At 39.7% G+C, this 16,330-nt stretch overlaps 1 protein-coding gene across 1 annotated transcript in view; it reads left to right on the top strand.

Moving 5' to 3' along the window:
• The window catches only part of LOC137184950 (transmembrane protein 266-like), a 53,070-nt gene that overhangs the window by 12,589 nt on the left and 24,151 nt on the right, over positions 1 to 16,330 (top strand). Inside the window, exon 3 of the mRNA XM_067593097.1 lies at positions 935 to 1,126. Within this exon, the coding sequence (XP_067449198.1) occupies positions 935 to 1,126 (192 nt within the window). The remainder of the gene's footprint in view (positions 1 to 934; positions 1,127 to 16,330) is intronic.

Genomic DNA, 16,330 nt, shown 5'->3' with positions numbered 1-16,330 from the left:
ACACACAGAATCAGGCAGTGACAGCAGTCCTACAGTGAAACAGAGAAACCTTTAGAGTTACACTGTCTCCAGTGTAACAGTGAGATGAATGTATATCAGGCAGCAATGGTGGAAAGTAAAGTACATTTATTTAAGCACTATACTTAGGTACAACCTGGAGGTATTTGTTCTTTACTTGAGTATTTCAAATTTCTGCTACTAAAAACTGCTGCTAGTAATTAATTGGTATAAGGCTGCGTTCAGACTGTTCCGCATTCAGACTGAAGGTCAAAGTTCCTTTGAGCAAGGTACTGAACCTGCATCTCCTCTGCTGCTCAACAGTGGAGAGCTGTGTGTGAGTGCTCAGTAGTTCCCTGGTGCTGAGTGGGTGTTTGTGTGTAACCCTCCCTGACCCTGTGTTTACTCCCTGAGGCCATCACTGTAAATAAGACTGTGTTCTTAGGGAAGTTGCTGGACTGAATAATTAAGATCTTTTTTATCTGCACTGCTTTTGTGCTCATACGTACAGTATATACGCTTCTTCAACACACTGTTCTCTTCTTTGGCCCTGCTATCTTGGCAGTGTCGGCTACTTTTTATGATAATTATCATTATAATGTAGTTGATAACTATTTAACTATTTACTTGAATTGCTAAAAAAAAAGTAGCTTTCTGAGAACACTAATGTACCATCTTTATTTAAAGAAATTATTTGAAGGAGTGGATGATAATATGGTCAAAGAATATAGTCTTTCAAAATGTCAGACATTGCGTCTACTCCTTCATTATTTCCACGCTAGCATCAATTCTAAATTCATGTTACTTGTATAATGCAATATTTCTGTACACATCTGAGAATTTTGATTCTTATTTTATAGTAATGTGTGCCTTTCTGTGTTCTGTTTCTTCTCTGTTATTGTGTGTGTCTTTTGTGTGTCTGTTGGCATGTAACTAGGGAAATGGAGCAGGCAGGTCTGTCGGACTTGGAGATCATCTCCCAGCCGGTGGAGGATGAGAACCAGTGCTTGGCTCCTCCAGTCCAGCTGGTGAGTTTTGGCTACAGAGATCTGCCCCTCGCAGCTCTGGACCTCTCACTGGCTGGCTCGCAGCTCCTCTCCAACGCAGATGAAGATGAAAACAGGGAAGGGTGAGTGCGAAAAAACAACAGCAAGAGAGATTGTTCTGTGCTATAGATGGATTTGCTTGTTTTGTTTTCTTTGTTTAAAGTATGGTTTGCCCCAAGGAGAACAAAACATCAGACAAGAGCGAGTGCCACATGTGATCATGAATTTGTTTCAAACAGCTTTTTTCGGTGAATTCAGAGTGACGATGAATTGCCTCTGTGAACTATTTGGCAACAGGGAGGTGTGGGTGACAAACTGGTGGTATTTTTTCGAGGTGACTATTCTGAAATCATTTGTGTTGTTTTTTTTTTTTCCCAAGTGGCACAAATACACTCACAGTCAGTGTTGAGCCAACACATTCCTGCATCTTATGAGCACTGGTTTGTTTAAGGAAGTCAACTGTCCTCATTGCCAGTGTGTATTTATCATCCTTTCATCATATATTTGTCAGAAAAACTGGCCAGATTTTGGTTACTGATGACATTATTGTCAAGCACTTATCTCCACTGGCTTTAAATAGTCATCCCCTCTCTTTCTCCTGATATTCACTCTTACACCATTATGCTAATACTGATTTCACATCATAGTGTCACAAACTAAACAACTAAAAATATGTCTTTTATGAGAACTTTGAATCAGAGGCATTGTTCTATTCAGCAAACAAACAGCCTGCTGTTGAGACAACTTGTTGTCAGTGCACAACATTAAGTCACTGCACACGCCAGAAATATTATCATATCGGAATACCCTTCTCTACAAAAAATGAATGATATGATTTAAACAAATATTGAGAAACTATATAATTGGTAGAGTTTATATTTGTCAGTCTCTTAAACTGCTCATATTGTTAGTGTCTATCAAACACAAACTACCACAGCAGTGGTTGTAGTTTGTGATCTTTTGCTTGCTTGTCTGTTTTCTTTTGCTGCAGGATTTGTCAAATTATTTTGGCTCCTAATTTGACATGTTCAGGCCATTTTTTTCTTGATTCTTGATACTGGCTTTGTCCATGGTTGAGATTTTTTGATGTGTTATGGTTCATGTTGTATATGACAGTGTTTATAAGGGCCTGTGTTTATGATTATAAAACATACACTATTCTCTAAATACAACTTGTTTCAAGTTGGTTGCGACCAAATGTTCCTGTACAAGTTCCAAGAATTCATCAGTAGCCAACAGAGATCTGCTCAAATTAACTTTATCATTAGGCTGATACAGTTTCAAAAATATCAAATGAAACGGCTGCTATGGTATTGACTTACTAAACACACATACATCCCAATAACAAATGCAGACATCACAGTGATGAGCACTATGACATTACGCTTACTGCTGCATTCTTCCAAGAGTCTTCTAAAACCTTATGCAAATTTAATTTAAATGCATAATAGTTGCAGCATCATCTGATTCAAAATACAGTACCATTCAAAAGTTTGGACACACTTTATCATTCAAGTGAATGGGAAAGTGTGTCCTTTTTTGACTTTTGACTGGTTCTGTAAGTATTTTGATACATTCCTTTAATGTGTGGGTGGTGTGGAAAAACAGTATACCCTAATGTGGATTATTGTTATTTAAGAGTAATTACTTACATGTACAGTATAATATAAAAGTGATTCAGAGTAAAATGCCTCACTGAAACATATTAGTATTCAGAGCTCGTCATCATCTCCCTGAGGTGATTACATTGACCAAAACATCAGACTTACGAGCCAGTGACAGCAGTGATGAGCCATTCATTCTTACCTGTCGTATCAAAACACACAGCTCCACAATGGAAATGTCCATCTTTCAAATTCTCCTGATGGCGAATATATTGAAGACCTGATTGATGCAAAGCAAACGTTACTGATCTTCCCCCGTCAGCAGTGACAGGGTTCAGAAAAAATACACAAAGAGAGAGAGCAGGTGCACAGCTTGTAGTGGTCTTTGCAGAGAACATAGGGACAGTAGCTGGAAGGGGTCAAGAGGTGGACATGCATTATACATGGATGGTGAAACAGACAGCTTTAATATGAACAGGTACAATGGCAATACATGCTGAAACTATCAGCCAACTGGATGGAAAAGATGTTTCTTTGTCTCAGTCTGATTTGTGTTGAAGGTAAAAAAGACATTAAAAAGAGTTTGTCTGAAAGTTGCACACACTGTACTGAAGACATGCTGAAGAAAGATTATATTGACCGCAGATTATTTATGTAACGTTTACACCATCAGCAGTATCCAACATGGAGGCATCACTGTGCAGTCACGAGCAAATAGGAAGCGTGGGAGAGCTGCGACTTCCAGGAGAGTCTTTTCTTCATCTGTTACTGAGTGTGGCTGTACTATCAGTCTTCTGAAGTGGTCACACATGTTACCTTTTATTTGAACCATGTCATCTATCTTTGTGCAATCTCAGCTGAAATTGACTGCAATAATATAAGGACACTTTGATCATTGCAGTGACAACAAAAATCAACCAGAGTTAAATAAAGTTTTTACCAGGTGCTGAAGATGTAGATTAAAATTTTCTGTCTCAGAACTCTTCACTTTGTGTGTGAAACAAGAACAAACACTTTAATTCACATTAAGGCTATTTATCATTATTTTACAATCCTTCCCTACTTCCAGTATTGATATAGAAAAGCCTGTGCAAACATTTTACTAACTCCTCTTAATTGTAAATATGTATTATCTCATTACATCAACTTTTTGTTCAGCATGTCATCATTGGTGCTATTTTGCAATGTATGGTAGGGTATTTGCATATTTTCCAGATTTATGAACTGGTGCACTGGAGTCTATATTTATGTGTAGTGTATTTTATGTTTATAATACATATTTAGAGGGATGTCAAAATGTTCTTGACATGATGCATGGGTGCAATATTTTCCCTATTAAGAAGACTGGAATGGCAATTGTGGCACAAGAACCTGAAGCTGCTCTCTATAAACATTTTATATCTAGGAGCTGCTACACACATACACATACACACACCCCATCACGCTTGCATAAATGCCACATAGTATGCCTGATTATCATCCATCATGTATTAAGTCTCCCTCCCCAAGTCCTTGACTTGCTGTCCCCGTTGCTCAGTATTACGTCTATTTATCATTAACTGACAACCTCTGGGTTGTCTGGCGTCCACAAGTTAACTGAGATCAATTCATCATTTCAAACTAAATATCTGCCCTCCTCCACCCCTCACCCCCTGCCTGCTGACAATCGAAGCCTTTATAGTAAGTGACATTTTGCAGCGCATGAGCCAGAAGCCGATAATATCATACACTTAATTTCTTGTAAGTCTTTTGTACTGTCTAACTGTACATGCCTTCAAATTCAATTACCTCAATGGATCTCATGGCTGATCAAATGCAGGCTGTTTAAGGTTGTACTGTAACACGTTTCCAGTCGTTTGATGTCTTTAACAAAGTGCTATCTATAATTTGAGGTCATTCAAAACCTGCAAATTCTTGTAGACTGTATTTTGACTGAACTGTGAATTTTTTATTTTGGCTCACTTTTTGATTATTTTGAATCATATACAATACTTTTCTTTTGACTGAAATTTCTGTTTGATTGTATGATAGGAAACTTTTACATCAGCCTCCACTGCACCTTGCACACACACAGAAATCTTTAATTTGTGGGGCCCATACGGTTCAAGTTCATGTTTATTATAAAGCACCATGAAATCAAATAATAAAGATGAATTTTATAGATAGTAAAATACATTAAAGGGGAAACACAGTAACAATTACACGAGTTTTAGAGAGGAGTGTCTGTGCAGTAATTTCAGTCAAATGCACTTTAGACTTGTGATGCTGGTCCTTGTTTTTTCCACTTTAAAATTATTGTGTGAAATGTTGATATGGCATATGGATATGAGGTCACATCACAGCTGTCCTTTTGATTAGTCACAATATTAACAGATTTTCTTTTCGCTGTGCAAAACCTGCTCACTGTCCAGTCTTTCCATTCTGTCCAGCAACTGTGACTCAAACCTGGCTCTTAGCGCAAGCTCTCACCAGGATGCACATAAACACCATAAGCTGTAGTACAGGATCCAACAGACACACGCACACACACACCATAACCATACACACAACCTCATCCAAGTACTCCGTTTGACACCAAATCAGGTCTCACTCCATTGGTTCCCTTCAGTTAGCCAGTCATGGCCAGAAACAGATGGATTTAACAGACATACCGTCAACAGTGGGCGGTGCCGACACTCATGCCGTGCTTGTGTCACAATCAGTACAACCCTCATGTGTCCTATTTCATATCAGGGTCAATGATAGCATGTATTTCCATCCCTATGCATAATAGATAGAGGTGTGTATGTTGCTGTGATTGTGCTTTGATGCCACATCCTCTCTGTCTTGCTACAGTATATTTTCTTGTCCTGTGGAATGCTGTTGGGAAACACTTTGGTGTACAGCAATGAATTATGCATGCAGCATTTCCTATTGTAGCGCAACTTGTGAAATACCTGTAAGGCAGTGTTTCCTAAACTAAGAGTTGGCCAATAACTGGGTCACAGGCCTCCTGTTGTTGAGTAATCACAAAACTAGAGTACCAATATGTTTAAATGAGCTTGGGTCCGAAGGCAAGAAACTAAATTCCCCATTCTGTTCTCAAGGCTGAAAACGGTTAGAACCCCTGCTGTAAGAGGCTCTAACAACAGATTTACTAGTCGCTGCTGTGAAGGTTATTTTTCCAGTGAGCTCAATTTACTCAAACTGTTCTTAGCGTGATGGGGTCACTATTTCATATTCAAGTCATTAGTGCGAAAAGTCTGCCTGTAAAAATGCTGCCAGTGGGAGTTGTAAAAATCATCATTCTTTCTTTTAGCTTTAATGAAATTCCATTTAAATCCACCAGGCATGAGCTCTGGTAATGTGTACTTAGTACGTTACATCTCCACTATACCTTAAACACTATACTAATCTCTCACATTAATCACTATTACCAGGCCTTGTTGTGTCTGAATGGAGGTTTCATTAGGATGTTCCTATACCCTCTTCTTTGTGATAATAGAGGTGAAATATCAAGAGCCCTTGCTGTTTATAGGTCTCCAATCACATCAGGTGTTTTTGTCAGCCTGTGAGATAGGTAGAGAAAATATGCAATACGGTAAGAAAAGCAGTGAGAAACCAGCCCTGAAAGAGAGACACTGAGAACAGGGGAAGAAAAGAAGCCTCCTCTGACATTAAGGCCACGTCATTAGAATCAGTGAGATGTAGTGAAAGCATCTCACTCAATGTGTCAGTCAGCCCGCTGCCCTCTAGGACCCAATTCTGTTTTATTCTGTGAATTTCAGCACCGCTGGGCTTTCGGTGATTACGCCTGTGCCTCCGTCTCCTCATTACTGAATCGACCTACCTTTCAAACAGACAGCGGCCATTAGCCTCCTTAAATGACATTCACCAACACCACGCCCGTGCACCATCATCATGTTTTCCAACGGTCTCCGGCTGCAGTTTCTTAAATCAGCGTTTTCACCATCATCATCTACCTGTTAGTTGACTTTGTTGGGTCATAACAGTATATAAGCACCATCAGGTCCATATTTGCTCTCAGAATGCTGATAGGAAAAGCTAGTGTGCATTTCTGTATCGGAGAACATCTAGCAGGAAGACTGATTGCTAAACTCACCTTTAAAGAAATGGGGCAGGGGAAATGAGCCTGTTTTATGGGGGTGTGGAATGATGAAGTGAAGTTGAGAGAAGGCAAGACAGCGGCAGTGGGACGGCAATCCACAGCCATCAAAATGAAAATGTATGTGGGAGAGGAATCTGTTGGCTGCTTCACTGACTCTACCTGTGAAAGTGGATTGCCCTGCAACCACCGCCACCACTGTGACTCCCCCCCACACACACCCCTCTACTCCCAGCTTGCATTAGCTGGCTCATTGGCTTTCTGAGATAGTGAAGGAGCGTCATGAAGAAAGCTGTGCATGGGAAATGTTTAGGCATGCTCTATAGTGATGTTTGGCAGAATGAGCGCGTTCGTTCCTGAAAGTGAGACTGTCACCACCACGCTAGAGGTGTTTCATCAACATGGGGACGGTTCATTGGTTGAGGGGCAGAAAGTACTTTCACTGGCTCCGTAGTTTGGGGAATGTCTCGCTGTCAGCAAAACTTTTCTCATCTTCTCATTTCCGAAAGAGAGTGGGTATAAATGAAAAATATGCAAACTGATATTTTTTTCTGTTGTAATGTGTTACAGCTTGTAGCATAATCAGTTTCATTGACAAGTCCCTGAAATATTGTCACCTTACAAATTAAAACTGAGAAAAAGAGCAGGGAAGAAAAAATCACATATTTACATGTTGGCAGCGGGAGACAATTTGTAGACTGTATTTTTCTTCATGAGTTAGACCTTTAATGAATAAAGCTTTGTGCTGTCATGGTTTGTCTATACTGTAAGGTTGCAGCATGTTTCATAGCGGGAAGCAAGCAGGGGGGATTAATCAAAAGAAAAGGCTCCTGTGTCAAGCTGCCACTGTGTGATGAAGCACCTACTGTCAGCCATGTTTGCATATCATAGCCTGTAGCATTGTGAAGGTGGAGCTGACCTTACTGCTATCTCTTGTATATTGTGCTGCCCTCGCTTCACATGACGGCAATGTAGTCACTCACACACAACCCCTGTCTCTCTCTCCCTCTCTTTCTCTCTCTCTCTCTCTCTCACACACACACACACACACATACAAATATGTGCATGCATGAACAGAAACACAGCAAACAGAGTATTTATACGCTGCGAGAGAGGAAACAAGGCCAGGCCTGAAAAGCTTTTCTCACTGCACTGTGTAGTGGTTGTTATCTAATCCTCTGTAATCATGGTTCACTTCATATTCCAGTTTATACTGGGCTGTCACACCTCATTAGGAACAATAGTGCTCCTTCATTGATGCTTCTGCGCATTTCATTTAGATTTAGGCTCTTCTTTCTCTCTCTTTCACCACTTTTCTACATATTTCTATATCACTCCAGATTTCTCTACACATGTGCATTCACTCTCCTCTTTCTTATTCTCTTCTGTTCTTTCTTATTTTCTTTTTCCATCTCTTTCTGCCCTCAATTTCACACAAAGTATGTCTTCTTATACTGAATGCCAATCTGCATTGTAACTAAATAAATGCCAAAAAGCAGGCTCTGTTCTCTCTATATTGTGTTCCACACACTTGTCAATGCATCTCACCAACCGAAACTCCATAGGCACCTTGACAAGCCTTCAGGAGCCTCTAGGTTCATGGTCATGTGGCGAGTGAAGAAAGGTGGAGAGGTTGGAGATTTCCGGCACCCGTTTACTGAACTGTTGCCTTACACAGTGTTCCTATCAGGAGAGAAGTGGGCGACATTGTGGGAGGTGGTTGTTCTAGCTAGCATCAGGGGGCAGTTGCAGTGTTAGCAGTTTTGGCGCCATGGTAAGTGGAGTGTAGTTATTAATAGAGTTGGGCCCATCCATCTTCCTGTCTAGGAAAAATGCAGGGAGGACCAAGGTGGCTTGGGCTTGTGTTCAGCACTTTCATGGCCGCCCACTCTCCCCCTAGTCATCAAACTGCTTTTGTTTGTTTGTTCACTTTTTTTAGGTTGAAGGGTTCTTTTGGTGCATTTCAGCTTGTATTTGTGCAGGATGCTGCTGGTATGTGACTTTGTCACGGGTAAAAAAACTACCAGGGAGCTGTGGAGGCCTCATCTACGGCTTGTATTGATGGTTGGAACTGACAGTTAAATAGTCACTTGTGACATATTGAACAATCATACAAATTATTGAAAATCTTTGCAGCAATTGGCCAGAAATCATATTCTGCTTTGTTTTGAAAGTTCAATAATTCAATAGGTATTTTGTAATTTAGAAACTGTAACAGATGGAGACTCATTTTTGTGAGAATAAAACACCATTTTATGACATGGACACATGACAAATTTGGAAATTCACCAAAATCTATAGGCAAGAGCGACAAAAAGCATGAAGGCAGACTTTCACTGATTAATGTGACAAAATCAGGTGACTATTAGAGTCACTGTGCCAGTAAGTCTAACTCTGTTTACAGGACAAATAGAACATATAATAAAATGTAGCCCTGAAATTGAACCCTAAGCTAAACCCCTAAAATACTATGTAAAAACCTGAGCCACCACTCGCTGCAGCAATACCTGCTTAGTTCCTGAACGTATATCTTGCTGCCAACCTGTGAAGTATAATATCCACACAAATAGTATGGAAAAAATCAGGTGGTACAGTATGATGTTGACAGTATGATAAGGGACAAGGGGAACTACCCGGGCTCATTATTGTCTGAGGACAGAGGATAACACCTGGTTAAAAAAGTGCAGTGTAGAAATGACTTAAGATTCAAGTTGCCAGACTGCCTCACTGGACCACCCCAACCCCCAATGCCATTACAAGTGCACACCTGAGCAGTGGTATGATGTCACCTCCCATCCCAGTGATGGGTGTGTGGTTGCCAGACACGGAGACAGAAGCATATGTTGCTGATACGGCTGTTCCAAATGTGCGAGGAGTCCAGGGTTAGGTACCTAGACCAGATGGTTCATCTAAATCTGTAGTGAGCAAAGGGGGTGGGGGGAGGAAAAAACAAGAGCTCCAACCCTCTGCCTCCCACCAGCTTTAGGCCAAGGGTCCAAATGTTCTATTTTGGAAATACCTACTGGCCCATTTGCAAGTTTTAGGAAGTAGTCAACACGGCTCTCTGTATGTAGTCACAACCAGCTCTTTTTGTTTGAAGTGTTTCTGAGACTTTTCTTTTGAAACATGTACTAAACAGTGACATTTTTGCATAAAAGGGTCAGTTAAAGCATGCCACATTATTTACAACTTTAACACCTTGTATGACTACAAGAAAGGGCCAGCAAATGAAAGGTGGTCTGAGATTTGAGATCACACTATTTAAAGGAATACTGAGGAACTGCTTTTGCCACGTGGGGGGTCACATTTAACGCTGTACTTCCTCACTAAGTAGCTGTGGGTTCATCATTTATACTTTACATGCTTCAAGTTTGTTAGAAGACGGGGAAAAAAAAGTTAAATGTTGAAGTCTTGCTTTTTAGAATAATGCATTCTCTGAAGGCTGTCACCCGGTTGAGCCAATTTGGCCTGATTTAATTAGAGAGCACAGGAAGTTGTCTGAGACAGCGACCGGGGAGTGACTGGCCTCCCTGTTATCTCCCAGGCTTCTTAATTCCTCTGCCACAGGGATGGCTGCGGGCCAATGTAGTGAAAGAGCTAAATGTTCATTGTTTTTTCAAATAAATGTTTTCTGTCTGTCTCGGGGACAAATGTACACGGACGAACCTTTCACGTCAGAGATGCCCCAAATTATTTAGAAAAAATGCATAAAGTGTGCTTATAGTTTGTGATTTTGAAACGATATATATCCAAATGATGAGTAATTTTGTAATTTATCATGCAGCGCAGCTATTCTTCCCTCTATAAATACACCAATATTTTAGCAGCCCATTACACATGAATCATAAAACATGAGAACTATTTGACCGAATCAAGTTTGACCATCATTAATTAACCTGAACAATAGTAATCAGACATCATATACATCTTTCTGTTTCTGCTGTCCACACACTGTACCTGGACAGCCCATATTTAGCCCTTATGTAATCCCTATACTCACACGCAGCCCGTAAATCACCTCAGAGAGGAGGCACCGAGTGGTTAATATTCACAGACATAAAAAACATGAGATTGCTTTTCTGGCCAAAGAGGCAGAGGGATCAAGTGCTGGAGCAAAAACCCTTATGGTGGAGACCAGCTTGACGGCCTTGGTGCAGATGTAAGTTGATCTATCTCTGTTTACTTTTGTATTAAAAGATCATTTCCCTGGCTAAGAACAACATTCATTCTAACCCCAAACACACATACTCGCACCATGAGGTCTTGGTCCAAAAATACATATAAAACATGTCTCCATCTACATTAAATAGTGCCAGTGAAATCTAAAAGGTTTGACTTTATCAGCCCAATATAGTGGGGATCCACAACTATTATTTGATTTCTGGCACTCAAAGTAGCTAAAACATTTCAGAAGCTGGTAAACTCAAAAATTTCCTCTTGGAAATCTTGACATGGCAACTAACAAAAATCCACAGGCATTGTTTACACGTTGTCATTACCAATCACCTGTGGGAGGAGGCAGTTGGTGGTTTGTAGGTTTGGTAGCTCTGTCCTAAGACACACCGATCACTCAGCACTCATGTTACAGCCACGTACATAAAGGGAGTTGTAGATACTATAGTCGCTGCTTATTTATGAAATGTAAAATGAATTTGTACTGTAATATACAAGGCAAGTTTATTTGTATAACACCTTTCAACAAGGTAATTCAAAGTGCATATACAACACTATTAGTGACAGTATAGTAGATCCCTAAGAGATGAAGGATCACAGCAGCACCAGTCAATGACCAAGCTAACTAAAGTTAATTTCACATAGCAATATTTGAATGTCTTGCCTTCACTATGTACTCCTATCTTCACAGTCTCATTAGTGTTTCTTGTCTGTGAAATAAGAATACTGTTGAGTTTTGTTTGCTGCATCTTAAATGAGCTCCACCTCAACTGAGATCCATACCTAGCTGCAGTCTATAGTGAGAGTATACCGGTATAGACTAGCTCTGATAAGCTGCACACATGCGAACACACACAGAATACAGAATATGCCCATGCAGACACACACAAACACATACACAATGACCTTCCTGTCCCCTTGTAACATACAAATGAGTCTTTCCCCAGCGCTCCCACAGGACTGTGAAGAAAGGCTGAACACCACTTGCCCTTGTTCAATGTGTTTTGCACATGGGGGTCTGCTTGGAGTAAACTTTAAGCCTTCAGGGGCATCTCCAATAAAACCAAAAATCTAGTATGTGTGTAGCATCAAAAGTATCTTTCAGCATTGGATTTGAAGCTATTTTGGCCATAACGTTAGCACTTCTTTACGGTTTACTGTGCTGCTGTGGTAAGTAGCACAAAGTAAGTAAGGTATCAGGTAATAGATAAACAGAAGTTTTAAGTTTTACACTGACATTCTGACCAGGATGTTGATCACATTATAAAAACTCTTAGTTTGGTCAATAATGACCACAATTAAGCTTTAGACTGCCTTCCATATACTAACATTTGATGTGCTATTGTCACTCTTTGGCTAAGTTGCTACAGTACTAGCAAGCATAGTATCAGCCATTGTTGCTGGCATGATTTGAAATGAGACTAAGACGCTGTTATGTAACTGTCACACATAAACAAATTAACAATTTGAATACATAATTTCTTTGCCTGACACTTTTGTTGATGTATGAAAGCAAATACTGTACACTAATAATTCACTTGTCATTTTTCCTTTCAGCTACTGCCAGAGTCAGAGTTTAAAAAAACAACAAGAGCCACTCTCTGAGCAGGAGTCAGTCATCTTTCTCAGAGATGTATATCTTTACTTCAGGGTCAGTCATTTATTCCTTTGGTTGTGTTTCTAGTGAAAGTGCTGCAGGAGTTTTGGGGCTTGCCTCTTCCCTGCTGATGTGTTGTGATCAATGATGCACAGGCATTGGTAATAGGGAACCTTTCAAATGTAAAATTAATTACCTGCAATCTGACAGCATCAGAGAAACTCAGCATGTATTTTATGCTTAGTTGGTACTCCCCCTTTTCCATGCTTGCTGTAGCATGAAGCATCGTGTTTGTGTGTGCATGTGTGTGTGTTTGTGTGTGTGTGTGTGTGTGTGTGTGTGTGTGCGCGTGCATTGGTTAAATGTGGAGACTGCTGGAGACACATTTGTTTCTAGGGGAGGATAGGATGCTGCCTGTCTGGTGTCTGCTTTGTCATATTTGTCTTGTGAGACTGACTTCGCCATCAACACACTGTGATTTTGCTTTTAAAGGACACTTGTAAAACTTCCTTCAGGAAGAAGAGGGTCTTCTTGCACTGGTCCTATCTCTTCTTTCTTGTTAAAAACAAATTCCATAAGCATAAACGTACTTTTTGACAGCATGTTATTTGGCTGTATATTCAGCCACTGCTGGCACTGACTGTGGCAAGTTCTGGTTTGGCACGAACACAAACGAATAAACAAAGATGGTGTGTTTATTGCCAGTGACTAAAAAAACCTTAATGGCGACCATCTATACACATGTACATGATATTCTTTAGTATCTCACAAATTACTGTTCATGTCCAGTATCTGAGAAAATATAAAGTATGTTTTTGCTTAGTAATTTAAGAAGTCTGTGAAGTGAGGTCAAAGAGAAGTGCACAAAAACTTGTTTAATGACTTCACAGAAACAATATACCATACATTTGACAGAGGGCACCAAAGGGAAGTGTACCATGCTCTGTTTCTGCCGATGCGTAAGTAATCCAACAGGACATGATAAGTTGAGTTAGTATGCCAAGAATTGTTGTTATGAGTTTGCTTTGGAGTCACTTTCTGACCTCTAGTGGTCAGAAATTACCCAGTGGAGCTTTAAACATGTTCATGCCAACCAGGATCTTGCTATGTCATTCAATGAAGAGTTAGAATAAATTAAATAGATTGGTTGTCATCACTAGTTTGAAAGCACCTCTGGTAATGAGCTTATAGTTGAACTCCAGTAAAAGAAGAACCTAATAAGTTGAAAGTAAAAATTCAAATTAAAACAGGTGTTGCCCCAACTCATTACACTAGTGTGTAGCCAAGAATCTGACTACTGAACATCAGTTTTTTAAAGTGCAAAGTGTTTGGATATGTTATTTTCTAATGTATAAGTACAAATACATTATTTGGCAAAGCACAAATAGTGAGTTGTTTTTTTTTACAAACATTTATTTCATACAAATATTTTAAATTATTTGTTTTCAGAAAAAACAAAACAAAAAACAAAACATGTTAAATACTGGCGTGCAGGTTGGTTACATCGCTATCTCAGATTTTCTCCTCTGCTCTGCTGTTACGTCTATCAGCAGGTCTTAACAAGGGGAGTCACATCCACCTGCTACATGATGCACATTTCCTAATTTAGACATCACTCCCGGAGTTGGGGGTGTTCCCCAGAGATAAAGCTGAACTACTGACACATGTGAAGTGCTCTCAAGGGACTCTCCATAACCTGTTCTTCCCCTTCTCCTTTCCACAAAATTAGGTTGTAAAAAATAGGCAATAAATGAAAACTGCAAAGCAAGAATCGCCTTTTAAGTTCTTCTCTACATGTTACACGATGTGCTGTCTCTGTGTTATGGCTGTATAAATAAGTACAGGTCTGTTTGCACATTTGTGATGCACTTGGTTTTAGCTCAGTAGTCAGCGCAGTTGTCTACGATCTAGGAGACTTGAGTTTGAGACCTGGTAGTTTATTAAGAAACACACAATTTCCATTTTTATTCGACTACAAATACAAATATAAATAATTTTACTGCCTCAACAAATATAGATACAAATACTGGGCTCTCTGCACATCCTTAGTATAAGGGTATGCACACTTATTTGAGTGTAATTCATAAGCATTTCCATTATATCTTATTGTGCAGCAGGGATGCAACCATTACAAATACTTAAATACTACTACTTCTTTGTGTGATTTTATAAAATATGACAACTTTTCAACAGAGAGTGGATGTAAAAAGGGATATTTTGACACATTTGGCAACATTTGCCCCTTCCAGAGTTAAATAAAGATATTGTTTGGTCAAGAAACTGTAAAAGGCAAAGTAGAAAAATTGTGAGGAGTAAAAATAGTAAAGACATGATATTTAATAAAGAAACCTTCAATCATACCCAATTTATTTGTAGTATTTGAGTGAAAGGATTCTCTATTTTTGTCTATTGGCCTAAGGATGAATAAATGTTTAAGCAATATCTCCGACCCCACTGGAGTACTTTATCTGATGAGACCATCAGGTGTTGTGAATCTGTCAGTCCTAGTGTTTGGTGGCTCACTCGACATGCTGGTATCGATTACCTTCCCTGATTTAATCTCCCTCCTCTGTTTCCCTGTCCAGCTCCACTCAATCTCACCAGCAGTTGGAAACATGGACGGCTATATAAACCTGCTCAACACACACTGGCAGCAGAAAGGATGCAGAGAAAGAGGAGGAGAGGACAGAGAAAGAGGGGAAGATTTACAGAGCAAGAAAATAAAAAAAAAGACATTTTATACTCCATGTTTGTGTTCAAAAAAATCTTGCAATTTGACTAAAATGAGTTTTAGGTTGTGAAAAACGTCAATGTGAAAATCCCACCAGTTTGAGAGGTGACCTTGTCCACTGTATGCACTTGTCTACTAGTGACTTGGGCCAGGTGGTTCTGTCAGGCCGTCAGGGCCGAGTGGGTCAGAGAAACATTTGCTACTGTTCTGTTGCTTTAATAAGACTCATTAATATACTGCATGTGTCACCAGCAGTGTCTGACTGCGTCCCCTCTGGGCTGGGCTAGTTTTGGCATGACATGAAGTAAGGACACACACATTCACTGAATTTAGCCCATTTGTCTTATATATCAAAGCTAAGTCTTCCTACTTCCTACTTGTGAATTCAGGCTCCTTATTCATATGTGAGTGTGTGTGATGTATTGGCCTGTGTGGTGCAGTTAGCCTGTGACAAGACGGTGTATGTTATCGATTCTGGGCAGATTGTAACTCACTGGTTTATTGCCTTGTTGACTTGTTTTAATATCCTCCGATGATAGATCTGATCCTGGTGAGGATGCTGCCTTCAATGCACTATGATCAAGAAAGATATGGATTACAATGGATATAGGGGGCAATTGTACTGTTTTCCTATTTACCTAAAGACAGACAAACTCATGAATGCCTTTTTCAAGGCTGTGTAGACTTTGAAGGCCATGCTGTATGGTGAGTTTAGTTCCATTTAACATGCGGAAAATACACTTACAACAAGGGTTTAACACTTAACACAGCATTAACAATCTCTCTGACCATATACAATCATGTGGGACTGGTTCCTCATGGCTGTAACTGATGTGACCCCCCTTTTTTGTATTTTTTGAGTGAAATTAGTGTCTTTCCATATACACAGATTAAAATGTACAGTTTATTTAGCATCAATATTCATCTCCAGGGTATTTTAAAGGTGTGTATATCTGCATTCCTCCTTATTTCACAATGCATATGTTAATATTCACACAGTAATGATCTGCTTTGGCTTCTTATTATTATGATCACCCAACCCTAAGGCTGTTTTGGAAACTAAACATTCTACAGTTT

Source organism: Thunnus thynnus, chromosome 1, assembly GCF_963924715.1.
Source record: "Thunnus thynnus chromosome 1, fThuThy2.1, whole genome shotgun sequence".
Lineage (NCBI taxonomy): Eukaryota > Metazoa > Chordata > Actinopteri > Scombriformes > Scombridae > Thunnus > Thunnus thynnus.
The sequence above is the reverse complement of the archived record's forward strand: the minus strand, read 5'-3'. Positions and strand labels throughout refer to the sequence as shown.